Consider the following 17,399-nt stretch of genomic DNA (forward strand, 5'->3'; position numbering starts at 1 on the left):
CTTTCACACTTTACATTTTAATTCACATTTTAATTGTTGGCCACATTTAGGTGGAAGAGCTTGCATATCTAGAGCAACCCGAACTCCATCAGGCACATAAGAACAAGGCACTCAGCCAGCCACTTCTAAAGTTTGTGCGTCCTATGAAATGCTTGATAAAAGACTAAGTTATTCTTCAGAGGTGGTACCCTTAGGTGTTCTCTATGACGTCGTGCAGCTTTATTCAAATTATGTTACCTCAGGTTGTCAGGTTGACAAACTCCAGTTACCTGATGAGTTAAAAAAATGCACCCACCCACATGATGCACGCTCCAACAGCACTGCATTGATTTCATTTTCACTTCATGCATGAGTTCACTTTCTCATATGAAGGTGCTACGCAGGTAAAAAGGTCAAAAATCAATGCCACAGAACTTCAGTTTCAGAATGCACATTTCTGAGGTAAGAATGATAAGAAGTAATCTTTGTGTTTCGCAACAATGTGGCTAAATCTCAAAATTTCCATATTTTTGCATTATGAGCCAGTTTCACGATGGCTCAGAAACTCGATTTCTCCATAACATGCACTTTTTATAAAGTTTGCCCTAAGCACGCATCCTTTACAGGATACTATACACACTTTACTAACAATATTTTAGCTTTAGACACAGCTCATGGGCAGTAGCAAACTTGAAACAGCAAGGACTAATGAGCAACACATTGTCCATATTTCCATATTCAGCGACTTTGCTGTTGCGAACTTTGCCTGCTTCAGGAGCTTATTTGTATAAACTTGTTCAAAGCAAGTGCCCCCCTGTCCTTTCACTGTCAGAACACTTCCAGTGGAAGGTTCAAAGATCGATGAACAAACCTTTTTTTGCAAACAGAATTTATTTTTCGTAAAAATTGACAGGTATGCCTTTGTCACTTAGTGCTGCTTGAAGGGGTAAAATGGAGATGTGCACAGGAGAATCTGAGTATGCATATAAAGGTATGCAGTGAAAACAACTACAAAGCCAAAGTCAATAGTTCAAAACCAAGTTCAAAAGTAAAGCATCATAGAAAAATGCCACGAATGAAGGGAATGTGACCCAAAAGGCGGTTGAACCATGCGTAATGTGCCATGTAAACTTTCTACATTTATGGCTTTCATATGCTTTGTTTTTGTACATCCCTGGTGTACAAGCAGCAAATAGGCAATAAAATTAGTGGTTGTTAGTGCTTGGTGTGTATTTTTTGTATCCTGTGTTCAAACTGTTTTGTGTTTGTAGAAAGCTATTGACAGGCTCACAAAGATAAATTAGAGGCAATCACGCCAATATTATTCTGCTACTGCTAACAAACACTGCCATGACATCAATAAAGGCTATTGTAAGGGGCTTTGCTCAAATTTTTCTCAAAATAAAAATGTACAATGACAATGGATGGCATGCTACAAAAAGAAATGCCAAATTAGGGTATAAAAATATGCTATATGAACATCTGACTAAATGTTTAAATATAGTACACACTTTTTTTTTTTACACAAGTAAGGTGTTGCAACTTCAGAGAGCTGCCACACCCAAGCATTAGGAGACGCAAACTGCCGGGTGTACAAAAGAACCCAAAGCAAGCAAAAAAGAGCGCAAAGGGTCCACAATTCAGTTTGCGCCCCCAACGCTTTGGTGCGGCTTGTGTCCCCTAACCTAAAGCTCTCCTTTATTGTAATGAACCAGTGCATACGTTTTTGCCCTGGAAGGGTATGGACAAGTGATCCTTTCGCTGCCACAAGTATTCAAATAGATCACCAGTGATAGACGATTTCGATCGCCGATTTTGGCACATTGAAACCATTTTTTCAGACGCATAATGCTATCCAGTACGTAGCTCAGAAAAAGGGCTTTCAGAATTACTTTCAGTTTTGTTCTTGCTGCAAAAACAACATTTGGTAAACTGAAATGTGCGGGCTGTGGTGAAAATGCATGTGGCATTTACCCTTCGCTGCTTAAGGGAAAAACATGCGTGTGGCTCGTGATTACTGATCAACATCAGATTTTTGTACAAGGATCAGAGCACCAGCAGAGAACGACATTACATAGGTAGTCAGATTTACGATCACATAGCAATGAAGGGTTATAATTGGCAGAAAAAGTAACCAGTTGTCTGCCGAGAAGATCAGGTTTTGACTGAAAGGTTTTCTTCTTTTCAAGCACATTTCGTGTTTCGTACCCAAAAACAGTTGTGTGGCTTGGAACATTTATTTAACATATAATCTGTGTTATGTATAGTTGCTAGCGCCCCCTACCCATGTCTTCGTATAATAAAAAGGCTAGGCAAGCCAAGCCTAGCCAGTGCTTGTTCGACACTCATGGCGGTATGTCACTTGCGGCTCCGTGCCGTCGCATCGTAACCCTGGCCGTACAATAACCGTACGACCCCCAAACAACATAACATGGTGTCAGAAGATTGACTGGCTCTTCGCCCACAACCAGCAAGCATGGCCAGCGCGTTTATCCAGCCACCACCGCACTTCGAACCGGGTGATGACCCACCGACCGCATGGGAAGAATGGCGGGAAGCATACACAATATATGAACTGGCTTGTGAATACGACACTAAGCCTAAGTCAGCACGGAAGGCATTGTTGCTTCATGTACTGGGACCGTATGCTCGTTGCATCGCACAGACTTTTCCTGCGGATCCTGCCGTTTGACGAACTGTATTGCCCGTACAAGAACATCATACAGGCAACGGCCCTGTTCAACTCTATGGTGCAAAAGCCAGGTCAGTCAATTGACGATTTTGTAACTGATCTTCGACGACAGGCGCAGAAATGTGACTTTGGCGACAAGTGCGACAGACTCATTGGTGACCGCATAGTGGTTGGCATTCGTGACGGAGCTCTCCGTGAACGTCTCTTACGAGAGCGCGACGTTACGCTTGAAAGAATTGTGTCTGCATGCAAGGCAGCTGAAATCTCGAAGAGGCATGTACAGGAAATCGCAACAAGCGACCAACAGCCAGAGGTTAATGCCGTTCACGAGCATAAAAAACCCACGAAGCGATCGGATCGCCCGATAAGTGCCAACAGGCCTCAGCAGCCTCATCGCTCGTTTGAAAATTCTAATCGTAAGTGTTCTCGATGCTGGAACCTCGCATATCCCTCGACAGTGCCCAGCTTATGGCAAAAGTTGTCACAACTGCGGAAAACTTGGCCATTTCGCACATCTGTGCAAAAAGCCACGTCGGCAGCCAGCAGTGTACAGACCGCAAGTTGGATTGCTAAACGAGCATCCACAGCAAGACTCACAGGAGGAATTATACTTGGGCTGTTTGACTGCGTGCAGTGTCACTGTCGACACAGCTGACTGGAGCGAGACTGTCAGTGTGAATAGGCATGAAGTGACATTCAAGCTAGACACCGGGTCAGATGTTAACATAATTCCTGTACAGATGTTCACACAGTGGCCGTGCAGACCAGCAACAAAGCCAATGACAGCAAAAGTCACTACCTACAGTGGGCAACAGCTTCCTATAGACAGCGAATGTGAACTCACTTGTGCAGTAAACAGCAGGGTGTGCCAACTCAGATTTCTGTTGGTGAAGGAGCGACTAAAACCAATACTGGGAGCCACTGCATGTACAACTTTGGGATTACTCTCACGTGTGAAGACTCTTCATGCAGTAACAAACTCGGCCAACACACTGCCCCAAGAGCAGTACCAGCAAGTGCTGGATGAATTTCCTGACATCTTTGAAGGCATCGGTCAACTTCCAGGACTGTACAGCATTCACCTGCGTGAAGGTGACATTCCAACAGTTTGTGCGCCTCGCCGAATACCATGTGCGCTCGAGGACAAGGTGAAAATGGAGCTTTAACGAATGGAGGAGAATGGCGTGGTAGTGCCAGTGACTGAACATAGTGAGTGGGTTCATCCAATTGTGGTGATAACAAAGAAAGACGGGACTGTTCGTTTGTGCCTGGATCCACGCAACCTAAATGCAGCCCTCAAGAGGCACCACTACCCCATACCATGTCCTGAGGAGCTCTTTGCAAGCCTAAGTGGCTTAACAGTGTTCTCTATACTTGATGCCAAGAGCGCATTCTGGCAACTGACCCTGGATGAGGCAAGTTCAAGGCTTTGTACTTTCACAACACCCTGGGGCAGATACCGCTTTCTCAGAGTACCCTTTGGGCTTGCCACAGCTCCCGAGCTGTTCCAACAGGCCATTGATGAAGTGTTTCAAGGCCAAGTCATAGTCAAGCCATACTTCGACGACATACTGGTCGCCTCAAGGACTTCCGTAGAACACATGGCTCATCTTCGAACGGTGCTGACTATTGCAAGAAAGAACAACTTGAAGTTCAACAAAGCAAAATTAAAGTTGGGACTTTCAGCCATCACATATCTGGGACATCAGCTTTCCTCCGAGGGGCTAGCTCCAGACCCTGAAAAAGTCAAGTCCATTGAAGCCATGGCCGTGCCAACCGACAAGTCACAGCTACAAAGGTTTTTAGGAATGGTGACCTATCTGACAAAGTTCATCCCCAACTTTTCAGCAACGACCAGCCCATTGCGTGAGCTACTCAAGGCGGATGTAGCGTGGCACTGGACAAGTTGCTATACTGAGACCTTCAACCTCATCAAACAGAAGCTCTCAACAGCACCAGTATTGCGTTATTTCGACCAGTCTAAGCCCATCACTATTTCAACAGATGCCAGCTCGTATGGCATGGGATTGGTTCTGTTACAGGAAGGCAGACCAATTGCATATGCTTCTGCAGCTCTCACAGCGCCCCAGCAGCGTTATGCTCAAATCGAAAAAGAACTCTTAGCAGTAGTGTTTGCATGTGAGCGCTTCCACTACTACACTCTTGGCCGATCGGTAACTGTGGAAACAGACCACAAACCTCTAGTTGGACTGCATACTAAGGATCTAACCAACATGTCACCTAGACTTCAAAGGCTTATGCTCAGGCTTCAGTGTTACAGCACTAAACTCGTGTACGTACCAGGGAAGCTACTGTCTGTGGCTGATGCACTGTCAAGGTGTCCAGATCCTGAATCCAAGATAGAAACTACAGACAGCGACCCAGGACTAATGGTGTCGACTCTGGTTCAAGCGTCGCCTACAAAACTAAAGCAGATTCAAGAAGCAACAGATCGAGATCCAACCTTACAGCAACTAAGTGAGTACATTCAACATGGATGGCCAGATCGCCTTTGTGATGTCCACCCTGTAGCGAAACCATACTTTCACATAAGGAGTGAACTCTACATCACAGAAAGTTTTATATGCTGTGGGCAATGCCTTGCAATTCCAGCAGCCCTCCAAGCTGAGGTTCTAGCGAAACTGCACCAAGCTCATCGCGGCATTGTGGCTTGTAAGGGATTGGCAAGCCAGAGCGTTTATTGGCCGCCACTCAACAAGGACATCGTCAACCTAGTCTCAAGCTGTGACATATGCCAATCCAACCAGAAGTCAAACCCACAACAACCTTTGCTTGACAGACTTGCCAGTAAGACCATGGGAAAAATTGGCCGTTGATTTCTTCCACTGTCAAGGCAGCATGTATATCCTTGTAGTTGACTACTTTTCAAAATACGTTGAAGTGAAGCGTATGGAAACTACGACAGCATCGTCGGTTATTATGGTCCTGAAAGACATATTTGCACGCTTTGGAATCCCTAATGTCCTTATTTCAGATCAAGGACCACCATTTGACTCTGAAGCATTAAAATCATTTCTGCATCAATGGGACATTGTTCATGACCCATCGTCACGCTTTTATCCCAGGTCCAACGGGCAGGTGGAGAGAACAATACAGACGGTCAAGACGATGCTGATCAAGTCATGCAGCGATGGCAAGGACCTGTCTTTGGTTCTTCTCAATTACCATGCCACCCCAACCATTGGAGCACGCTCCCCTGCAGAGCTGTTAATGGGCAGGAGATTGAGAACTTTTATACCAACATTACCAATAAGCCTGAAACCATACTACTCCACTGTTGCGCATCAGCAACTTCTTAAACGCACACAGAGTGCGCAGCACAAGCATGGAGACAACCGCACTCGTACACTTCCAACTTTGGAAAAGTACCAGCCTGTCTGGGTGAGGCACAGAAATACCTGGCAAAAGGCAGTTGTCACTCAAGTTGGTCCCCAACCACGGCGCTACACTGTGCGAACCACAGATGGAGCAAAATATGTACGTAACCGTGTACACCTAAGGCCACGTGTTCAAAGGATGAGTGATGCCATCCACTCAGCAGAAGACTACACCCTGGATGAATATGGACCAACAATGAGCCTGTGCCAAGTGCAAGTGTTGGTGATGCTACATCTCGCAACCTACCTGCTCAAGTCCGACAAGGTTCGACCTATGTGACACATGCTGGGAGACACACACAGCCACCGCCCAGGTACCGGGAATGAACGTCGTTATTGTGTTTGTACCTCTCATATTAGTTTCTTGGAAACAAAAGAGGGGCGTGTTATGTATAGTTGCTAGCGCCCCCTACCCATGTCCTCGTATAATAAAAAGGCTAGGCAAGCCAAGCCTAGCCAGTGCTTGTTCGACACTCATGGCGGTATGTCACTTGTGGCTCCGTGCTGTCGCATCGCAACCCTGGTCGTACAATAACCATACGACCCCCAAACAACATAACAATCTGCACTTGATTTTTTCTGTAGATACCAGATCTTTTTTTCAAGTGGCCACAAAAACGTTGGCTTTGTAAAATTATGCTTATTTATTAAAGATTTCTATCTTGTAACGTTTGTATTTAAAAACACCAATTACTTTTGTACAATTTATAATGTTGCATTATATGCTAAAGTGTTGTCCATGGCAACAAAAGAGTTAAGGACACCCACTTGTAATTCCCATGCAGGCACACACAAATGTGCGCCTTAGTCCAGCACCCAAAAACACGTAGTAGTAACACAAAAAGAGTACATTGCTTGTGTAACTTCAAAGACATGACTAAAAATACTTGTTCTTTCTACCTTCAATAGATTTCAAATAAAATTTCCTTGTGTCATTACTAATCAATTATATATCAATGAACTTACTTTCTTGAGGACTCCTTGGTCTTTTGTGAGAGGCTGCATAGATAAAGCCATCCTCTCAAATGGAAGGGTTATTTCAGAGTTTGGGTCTATTTCACCTTCGCCTCCATCCAGCAAGTCAAGCCGCAAATGTTCCATAACTTTTGCAGGTTCAAAAGTTAGCTCTTCTTCGGCCTTCTCTTGATTTGCTGGCTCAGGCTGAATTTCAAATACTGTTCCATGCTGCACATTCCTGTAAAGAGAACAGTTCACTGCTATGCCACTTCTGACTTTTCCCAGTTTATTCCACATTTCTAGCCACACATGAATAAGACACCACAAGAATACTTTTACTACTTCCATGTGCTGACAGATATACAAGCAATTATCAAAAGGAGCAGGTGCAAGACGAGCTGCAGTTATAAACATGTTCCTTAGAAACAGAATGAAAGGATGGGTCATACTTCTGCGCCAATGCATTAACAGGCAATTAGTTTGCAACTCTACACCTGTAAGTGTGCAAACAAGGGTGAAAATAGGTATTCAACATGGGCATAAACCATTTCTCATGCCATATCTTATTTACCACCTTATAACAAGAGTGCATGCTAACAATAGAATTTAATTCATTCATCTTTCTTCAGACAACCAGTACACAGAATTGCCTAGAAGCATAAAGACTATTCCCAGTTTACACACAGCTCAATGTTGACAGAAGCAAAATAAAATTTTAACAGAGGTAAAGAAAAAAATATGTGGCAGCTACGTACTAAAAATAAATTAGCTAGAGGTAAAAAGGGAAAATGCAAATAAATTGTTCACATATGAAAAACATCATGGAACTGAAAATGAACACCACATACAACTTTGCACCGACAGGACACAAACTATGCATGTAGTGTTTTGTGGCGCAAGGGCCACGTATGGCTAAAGAGCGCCAGGCCAGTGTTATTAATAATGAGTTAGAATTGGAGCGATGAATTACAAGTGGTGGATATGACGTGGCTGTAAGGGGGCCTAAAAATAGTCGCTGTAAGTGCACAAAATCCACACGTAATAAGATTATGGCAATGACTAATGTGTGCTATGAACATGAAATATGCATTGCGAATAAATGTTACAATATACAAAATGTCGGATGCAAAAATTGGCATGAAGCACTACTGCCCAAACAGAGCCCATGAAACCCAAGGACCTGGAGGCATGTGCTAAACAAAACACTACCGCAGCAAATTCCTCTGGCGAGAGGATGTGCTACGAATTTATCGGTCTAATTACACGTAATATGTCATTCAAGAACTCTAGAACTGCGTTGGTGTTAAAAAATGGTTCTGCACCAAGAAACATAATGGGATGGAGAGGGACATGATAGCGGTATGCTAGAGGAAAATCTTTCTGTTTTGGCGTCCCGACACTCCAGGAGGACATGGAGGACAGTCAGCTTCTCACCACATCTACCACATGTTAGTGGTTCATCGCCAGTCGGCAAAAAACTGTGGGTGCTATATGTGTGTCTTATTCTCAGACGACAGAATAGGACATCAGTTCGTCGTGTTTTCATTGCAGAGGGCCAGAAACCTAACTGTGGCTCAATCCAGTGAAGTTTATTATTTCTTTCAGTGTCCCACAAGCGTTGCCAGTGGCTTCGCAGTTTCTTTCGCAAGAGATGTTTAAGATCTGTTGCAGGAACAGCAGCTGTGCGATGTAGCGATGTGGCCATTTGGTCTGCTAGCACATTACCCTTGATGCCTCTATGGCCCGGTACCCAACATATAATGACATGCTTGTTAGATATATACGCTCTGCATAGAGCGCAATAGAGCTCAATGAGTACAGGATTTTTGTGTTTAAAGAGTGACTTCAAGACTTTTACAACACTTTGGGAATCTCTAAATATAATAGTCTTTTGAAGTTTTGATTTCTTTATATGCTTTACAGCTGACAATAGTGCATAGGTCACAGCCGTAAAGATAATTGTTTCTGGGTGGAGTACACCGGATTACGAGAAGGATGGGCCGACGGCTGCACTAGACACCCCGGCATGCAACTTAGAAGCGTCTGTGTAAAACTCTGTGCACAAGTACTTGGACTGAAGTTCTAGGAAATGCATTCTAATGTGTGCCTCTGGCGCGTGTTTCGTGACCTCTACAAATGATGTGTCACACTCTATGAGCTGCCACTGCCACGGCAGTAACAGTTCCGCTGGAGCCATAGGACACTGTTCGAGCACTGGAACACCCATTTCCTTACTAATGTTGTGATGGGCCGTTTCACCTTGAGAACGGTCGCTCACAAAGATAATGAATGAGCCGTGAACGAGCCGTGAACGAGCCGTGAACGAGCCGTCGACCCCGTCCGAGCCATCCTGACCATGACGAATTATGGCCGGCAGTTGGGCTCTCCCGGGAGGGGACCTATCTTCAGGTGACTCGTCATCTGCCCACACTGCCGCACCGGAGACGGGGTCAGTGTGCCTCCCCCCCTTCCCCGTTTGTGCCCAGTGAGGTGCCTGTGCTTGGCATGAAGCTCTCGTCGGAGAAAAAGTGCCACGAACCTCCGGTTTGGTGGGACAGGGTGAAATCCGTCTCCTGACGCCTGATTGGGGGAAGGCGATGGGACAAAGGGAACGAAGGTGTTAAAAGGGGGGGACGCACGCTCGGTGAGGGTCTTCGACAACCTGAACTTGAACGAGAACTTCCTATCTTCAGCATTTTTTGAAATTCTCCTGTAAATATGTAATATAAATGTGTGTATTTAAACGTCTTGGGTGTCGGGCCCAGCCCTATGTTCCCTTACTCCACCCCCCCGCCTGCTGACGGGAAAACCCAAATCCTCGGACCCCCAGTCGCAACAATGGACGGCAGCGGTCAGATAGTCTGCGCAGCACTTCGACTTTGGCATGGTGAGTGCACGACCTTTTCTCCTTGAGAGTTGCCAGGCTTAACGTAGTTGTTCCTGGTAACAAGGGTGTTAGAAGCCTTGTTTAAAGAAACCTTGCTTCTACACTAATTCCTTGAGAAACTTGTCGGCAAAACAGAGGTAGCCATGGAGGTCATTGCGCAGAAAGGACCTAAACGCAATATGCGGGGAATTCGGGATGGATTGTGGGAAACAGCTAAAGAAGGCAGGGGTCATCGATGCACTAGAGGCAAGTGGCAGAGATGAGATCGTGGAGGCTTGGGACGATATTCAGGACCAGAGAAAGCGAAAACAGGAAGAGTGTGAACGGGAACGCGAAGATGGGGAACGCGAAGATGAAGAGTATGAAAGGCAACGTAAACGCAAATGGCAAGAAGATCAACGGAAACGAGAACAGGCAGCCGCAGAGCACAAAATTCGGATGGAAGAAATTCATAAGGAAATCCAGTATCTCAGGGCACTGCAGGCACGGTCTAGGCTGCACGTAATTAAGGACGGCGAAAACATAAAAAGCTTTCTGGCTTTTTTCGAGAAGGTTTGCACGGAGGAACAGCTGGACCGTGACTGTTGGTCTGTTGGGTTGTTGGGGGTACTTCCTGGCGACGTGGCCTGTGCCTTAGTTCACCTTTCAGATGGCGAGTACCGGAATTACAACATACCTAAGAGAGCTTTATTCCAGCATTTCGGTATTCCATTTGAGAGTGATAGGGAGGCACAGAGTGATGGACAGAAAGTGCATTCTATTGAGGCGACCGAGCTACAAGTCGCACTAGAAATCGCGGTTGAGGACGCGCCAGTGAGGGAAGAGCACGAAAAGTGCGAGATGGCGGACCCCTCAGAGCCTGAGCGTGAGAAAAAGGCCGTCGCCGGTATAAAATCGAGGGCCATTCCGGAGTCCGTCCAGTGTGAGGACGAGGCTTGTTCCAGCGGCCATGAGAATATTAAGGAGGCGCTGGAGGCCTTCCTCAGACCTGAGCACATGGGTGACTTTGCGGAATCGTCTAGAATAGACTGGGATACAGTGGCGGCCGAGCCAAGAAAGGACCCGAAGCAGCAAAATGAAGCGGATATCGCTCAGAACTCCAGCTTCGGTCACTGCGCCATGCAGGCATACACCGAAACCGGGTCAGCGGCCATCCCGGAGAGCCCTCCTTGCGGGGACGAGGCTTGTTCCAGCAAACCTATTCCACAGTAATAGTAGACACAGTAGACAGCAATAAGCAAACTTATTGCTGTCTACTTAATGTGGATTATTTAATATGCGAGTCACTATTTCTGGAGCCAGCTCCTGCGCACGTCTTCACTCCACCGCTTCACATTTTTCAGCGTGAATGGATCACAGTGAAAACCCAGTTGCATTTCCGACAGCTGATCACACAGAAGCAGGGCAGAAGTGTTGATGGTTTCGTATTCGTGCGCTTTCGTTGAGACAACGTGTGGCACGCCGCCGAAAGCACCATCTCGTTTCTTTAGAGCAAACTTCATTTTATGAAACTGCAAATAAAGCCAATTTGCCCCAACAATCTTGCAGATCGAGCTTAGCAACTTGACGTTAATGGGACCAGTTAAACCTTCCAAGCAACTATGCGTTTTACCTGGTCTTTACCAAAGTGAAGAAACAGTACTTTGTCACTTACACCTGGGCGTTGGATTTACCAATGCACGCTCATTCTTGATATGAATGACTAATAGTGCCGAATGCAATGCCTTTGGTGGCAAAGAACTAATCACCTTCTGTGCTACTGCCTGTCTTTCGAAAATGAAAGGCTTGCCTTCCACACAGCTCTAAACCAGCTTGACAGAAGACGTTTCTCATTTAACAAGATATTGAGACCATTGTCACGCATATCACAGTTGCAGAAGGCCCCAAAAGCACTGCTGCGATTTCTGAAGGCAACTGAACTGAACAACCATCTTTGATACAGCGCTGAGAATTTTCACTACCTCGTCAAGGTGAAATCTTGATTTTCTTCCCCTTCCCCCATGCAGAGTAGCCAACCGAGATCAGCCCTGGTTAACCTCCCAACCTTTCATTTCACCTTCTCTCTCTTGCCTGTGAATACTATTGCAAGTTTGCTGACACCACTTGCAAATGCCTTTTTTACCTTGAATCATTTTAACAAAATTGTCACTATCCCTCACAATAATATGCCTTACAAAAAAATTTTATTCTGGGGTATTATGCACCAAAACAATGATATGACTATGAGGCATGATACAGTGGAGGACTCCGGATTAATTTTGACCACTTGGGGTTCTTTAACATGCACCCTATGCACGGTACACAGACGTTCTTGCACTTCATCCCCATCGAAATGCTGCTGCCACGGCCAGGACTTGATTTCCCTTGGGCCACTACGCCACCATGGTGGATGTGCTTTACTAGCGCCTCCTCTATACTTTCAGTGCCCGGCAAAAGAGCGGAGAACAATAGCCCGCCGCCGTCGGCGGCGATAGTGCAACACATTGCCGCCAGGTGTCTCCACCTAAACAGGGTTCCCGACGCTGGTTTATCAGGGCAGCGGAGGGGCGGAGGGCGGTGCGCACGGTGGCATGTGGCAACGCAGCGAATAAAAACACAGCAAGACGTATTCTCCCGCTTTGTTTGCTGCAGATCTGGATAGGTGATGTTTATTTCAACATATCTTGGAGGCCCCATGAGGAGCACAGAGTAAAGGTATCAAAGAAAAACACAACTGAGAAAAACAATTAACCAAAAGACATCTGAAGCAGATACAGATATTAAAGAATGTGAATGGATGTGAAGTGCACTTGTCTTCTTCTGGCGCCAGTTGACCCATATAAAATTTAGCTTTACTGCATTTCTAGCAGCAGAAGAACAGACTAATACTCAAACACAGCAGAACAGACCAAGAATACTCAATTCAATCAACGATGTCGGGTTGGAAGAATGCACACACCATGCTTTAAAGCCCCTCAACAGAATCTATTCAATGAATTGTCAAGTTGACAGAATCCGAACGACATGCAAGGACCTTCTAGAATGAAGTCATATATAAAAATGTCCACCATGTAACATATAGTGTGTTCAGAAAGAGCCTCTCTGGCTTCTTCAGTGGCATACCTGAAAAACAATGAGAAGTGCAACACTTACTCAAATCTGCAGAATGGATCCAATCAGAAGTGTTTCAAGTTTATTGAAATACGTACAAGGAATGTTTATTTTCAAACTACTTTAGGCTATTTATCTTTATGTGCACAATTGTGCAAAGATCACCTGAATAAGTGTACTGCTTATCACAGTTTTAGACTCTTTCTTGAAAGTGGCTTTTGAGCAAAGTACTTGTAAGCATCGTACTTGTCTGTGACGCTAAATCCATAGTTTGCAAGGAGAGGCCTCACAAAACGCACTGCAATAAGTTCAATCAGCTTCTGCCGGTGCCATCATGTCATTCTCTTTACACTGCAGCAACTTTGAGGCACACAGAGCTGGAACAGCGTACGTGTGCCACCAAGCTAGTCATGGGTCTCCGAAAAGCTAGATTTTCCGTCAAGGCTTGCTCAGAGTAAACACACAAGATGTCCAAGACAAAAAGCAGCTCGTCAGAGGGATATAAAAGTCCCCCACAGTCTTGGCTGCGAGTGAACGTCTACAATGGCCGATTTGTTATTGGCTTGGATGGCGATTGCCACACAGTTCTCGTGGTTATCTGCTCACTGATGACGCGGACAGTATAGCCACCGACATAGACGGTCGCAGATACCTGCAGGAAAGGCATGTACACAGGCAATGCCAAGGCAATCCCTCAATACCAAGTCTGATAGAAATTCATGAAAGTCCCGGAGTCTTGTTTTTTTCATCCGACTCGCACAAAGGCACGCAACAGTACGCCATGTCAGTCCAAGCGAGACGTGTCACAAAAGCACGTATTTGAAATCAGCAAAGCACGTCGCCAAATCCCAAATGGCCGAATCGCACGAGCCATTGGGAGGTAAACAAACCCTGTTTACGTGGCGCCTCCTCACGGCTGCCAAGCGCGCTACATGAACGGAGATGCGACAGCGCTGAGAGCGTGAATTGCCGGGCACTGAAAGTATAGAGGAGGCGCTGGCTTTACAAAACTAACCTCTATATATTGATAATGTGAGCACTATCAAGAATCTGTCAACACAAGAGCAGCAGTAGGACAATGCCCTGGTGCACTACTTACCCTACCATGCTATGCATGAAGCAATTATTTACAGTGGCATTGCACTGCCACATCAGTGCAATTTCTATGCTAATGAAATTGCACACTTTTCCTAGAGTTGCACTTTCTGACAGGGAAGGTGACAGTTAAATTTATTGCCTACAGTCTCAATAAAGGTTTAAAATTGTAATACCTCTAGTATTAGCATGCAGAATCAGCAATGCTGTGATACAGAATTAAGAATGTTGCACCAAGCATTGCTGGGCTGCTCTGGTACTAGTGAATGCTACGGCTCCTGTATTCAACCCAACTGGGCATACACCGACACAAGGAATTGCCGCCATATTCACAAATGGGCTTCAACTCCAAGTGCTAACCCCTGAATCTGTGCTTCAGTTAATGCTACGGCAAGATGTAACTCAAGAAACACCTTCACACAAGTGTAGCTGCAGAGACACAGAGAGGCCCTAGATAAATTTTCATTCAGGAATCTCTCCTGGTAATCTCCACTAAAGCCCAGCGGCCACTTTATTAAAGGGCAGTGCTAGCATCCACTTTCTTGAGCTGAAATGAGTGTTAAGCTGAAACGAGTTCTAGACGGAGGGCAGACATGCAATTTCCTCCCCCTAGTCTATTTCACCGGACCTTGTCCTCTAGTTTTGCTGTTCCCACTTGAACCTTGCAGTCTTGTGGGTTTTATTGCGCGCATGCAACCACACACTTCTCTGGAGCTTCATGTGGTCCATCAATAGCCCAAATGTGCATCCGTCAATCTTCTAACCTAACTCTGTTCCACATTCTACATGCAATGGCTGTGAACGCAAAATGACTGTTTTCCTATTTCATACAATCTTACCATTTATTTATTATTATTATTATTAATAATATGAATATCATTCTTTGGGAACTTCACCCAGTTTGCAGTATGTATGTCTGCCTATCCATATCTAATCTCTTTCACACCAACTTAGGTCACTGGGTAGTCCATGGTCTAATTGGTAGAGGATCATCAGGCTGCTATGCTGAGAAACCAACCATCAGACCAACTTCGGTCAGTGGTCATGTGCCGCTCTTCAATGACAAATCATTCCCAATTTATCCGGTGCTGGGGAGGAATATATACATTCAGACAAAGTTGTTTGAATATATATCCGACACTCGCTATGCGCATACTTCGCGGCGGCGACGCTAGATGGCACAGCATGTCTAGAGGGAAGGGCGAGAGAGAAGCCCAGCTGCAGTACACGCCTCATACCGGACGTGGCAATAAAGTGTCGCTACATTGATTCAACGGTAAACGCGTTAACGTCGACAGTCACCCTGAGATGGTTTCTGCCGGGAAAAACATTTGCATTTAACTGCTTACCAGTCCCAAGTTCTCTGCAAAGAACAAATTTAACTTGTGCAGTGACACTACACATGCATTATATGTCCCAGCTACGAACAAAATACAACTCACTCGTATGTGAGTGGCTCTTTCAAGACGGAACGGACATATTCCATCTCATCCTCTTCAGTTATTTCCTTCTCCATGGCAAACAGCACCTGGATGTTAGAGCAACACGGTCTACGGGTTACTACTATCGTAACAGGAGCACATGTCAATAGAAGACATTTAAGTATGTGTAGACATGCCCTGTAAAACACGTAATAAGCGCAAATTCTATTTCCAGGTCGGTTCTCTTCAGACAGGTTCGTCTCATAACGCGACGCTGGTAACTCCGAAACGCTTGAGTATTAATTGTGACATGTCAGTAATACCATGCACAAACCAACAACTAAAAGAGAATGTCGCGTCTTATCGACTGAAAGAGAATTTAGCAGATGCTATCATACATGCAGCTAGCCACAGCGAGGTTAACGAGAAAAAAAACGCTGGCCTATTATCGCTTGTAAGGCGGCGAGAGTAGTTCCAGCACCTGCCGATTCGATAAGACAGAAGATTGGTGCTATTTTAATGAACCCGCACCGAATGACACAACGCGCACAGCGTTCTAGAAAAAAACCACTGTGAACGAAATAACCGCAATAGCCATTATAAATGACAGGCGCACGTTTTTATACGCATTTATGCTATGGGTGTTGTCGAGGTCAAATTAAATAATTACTCACTTTCCGCGTGAACCAAAGTAAGCGCGCTTTCTGTTCAGCGCTTACACGTGAGCACAGAACAGTAAAGTAAGCGAACAGTAAAGTAAGCGAGCAGTAAAGCAAGCGAGACAAACAAGAAATTTTGCAACGCAACAACTACAACAGTTCAAGCATATTGTTAAAGACAGTCGCATTTTCGTATCAAAAGTTTAAACACTGCAATATATATATTTTTTAATTGACATTGTGCTATGTTTAAATTTGCATGAAATTTATGCTTGTAGCGAATGAAAAATTATGCAAAAAAAAACTGCGGTAGTCGGCCGAAACGGTTACAGTGTGCCATAGAGTTTCACACTATAAAACTCTATGCGGTGTGCTGAGGTGTGTGGAGTTTAAACAAACATTTAAACAAATCTTGACACTAGTGCTTTTCACGTTAAGTGCAATCATTCAAATTAATAGTTGACAGTGCATTCGCAGATCCTTCGATTCTGTTTTGTCTGCGTGTTGCCAGCGCGAAGTGCAGGTTCTTTATTCTATGGTGCAGCGGGCGGCACTCTCCGCGTGGCTCCGGCGGCGTCGCCAGTAGATCGACTCGCATCCACTGCGACGCTCGTATATGACTGGCGCGCGCTGGAAACATTGTTCAGATTTTTGCCCGTAAGCACTTAGTTTATTTAGTCTGTATTGTCTGCTTATGATCAGAAAATACAATGCGTACTGCTAGCAGATTCGGACTGTACATAATCGCAATCGGCTGGCCGCGTGACAGGGGAATTAATAAATAACGGTAATAAAAGGTAAATAACGCAGCTAGTCCCCGCAACAACGAAAGTAAGTTTAAATTAAGTAGGTGCATTGTACACTCGAGTGTACAATGCACCTACTTAATTTAAACTTACTTTCGTTGTTGCGGTCGTTAACGATCGTTATCTCCTTGGCTACACCTTTCAATATGACACGTTAGGTGACGGCCTGGAAAAAAAAAAAAAAAACTGCGCCAATGAATAACGTCGCGCACAATCAGCTGGACTCGTTGCTGTTGACGCGAGCTGAAATTTTCACGAATTAAAAAGCTACACAGAAAACATTCATGCACGAATTGAAAATGCCACATACGTCCACAGAAGCAATTTATTCTGAAAAAATCACTGAAATTCAGCTGTTAAACCATGTCCCACCCGCAAAGTAAACACAAATTAACAGAAGAAGACTATAAATGAT

At 45.0% G+C, this 17,399-nt stretch overlaps 1 protein-coding gene across 2 annotated transcripts in view; it reads right to left on the minus strand.

Moving 5' to 3' along the window:
• LOC119435928 (inactive peptidyl-prolyl cis-trans isomerase FKBP6) overlaps positions 1 to 16,326 on the minus strand; it is a 38,043-nt gene extending 21,717 nt beyond the window's left edge. Inside the window, exons 1-3 of one of the 2 annotated variants that reach the window (XM_037702629.2) lie at positions 16,194 to 16,326; positions 15,541 to 15,626; positions 7,036 to 7,264 (exon numbers count right to left, since the gene is read on the minus strand). In XM_037702629.2, coding sequence (XP_037558557.1) covers positions 7,036 to 7,264; positions 15,541 to 15,614 — 303 coding nt within the window. In that variant the 5' untranslated portion in view covers positions 15,615 to 15,626; positions 16,194 to 16,326. Of the gene's footprint in view, positions 1 to 7,035; positions 7,265 to 15,540; positions 15,627 to 15,917; positions 15,937 to 16,193 lie in introns of those variants that run through there. The other variant, XM_049660902.1, reaches the window with a different exon arrangement.
• Positions 16,327 to 17,399: the final 1,073 nt, after the last annotated feature.

Source organism: Dermacentor silvarum, chromosome 1 (assembly GCF_013339745.2).
Source record: "Dermacentor silvarum isolate Dsil-2018 chromosome 1, BIME_Dsil_1.4, whole genome shotgun sequence".
Classification (NCBI taxonomy): Eukaryota; Metazoa; Arthropoda; class Arachnida; order Ixodida; family Ixodidae; genus Dermacentor; species Dermacentor silvarum.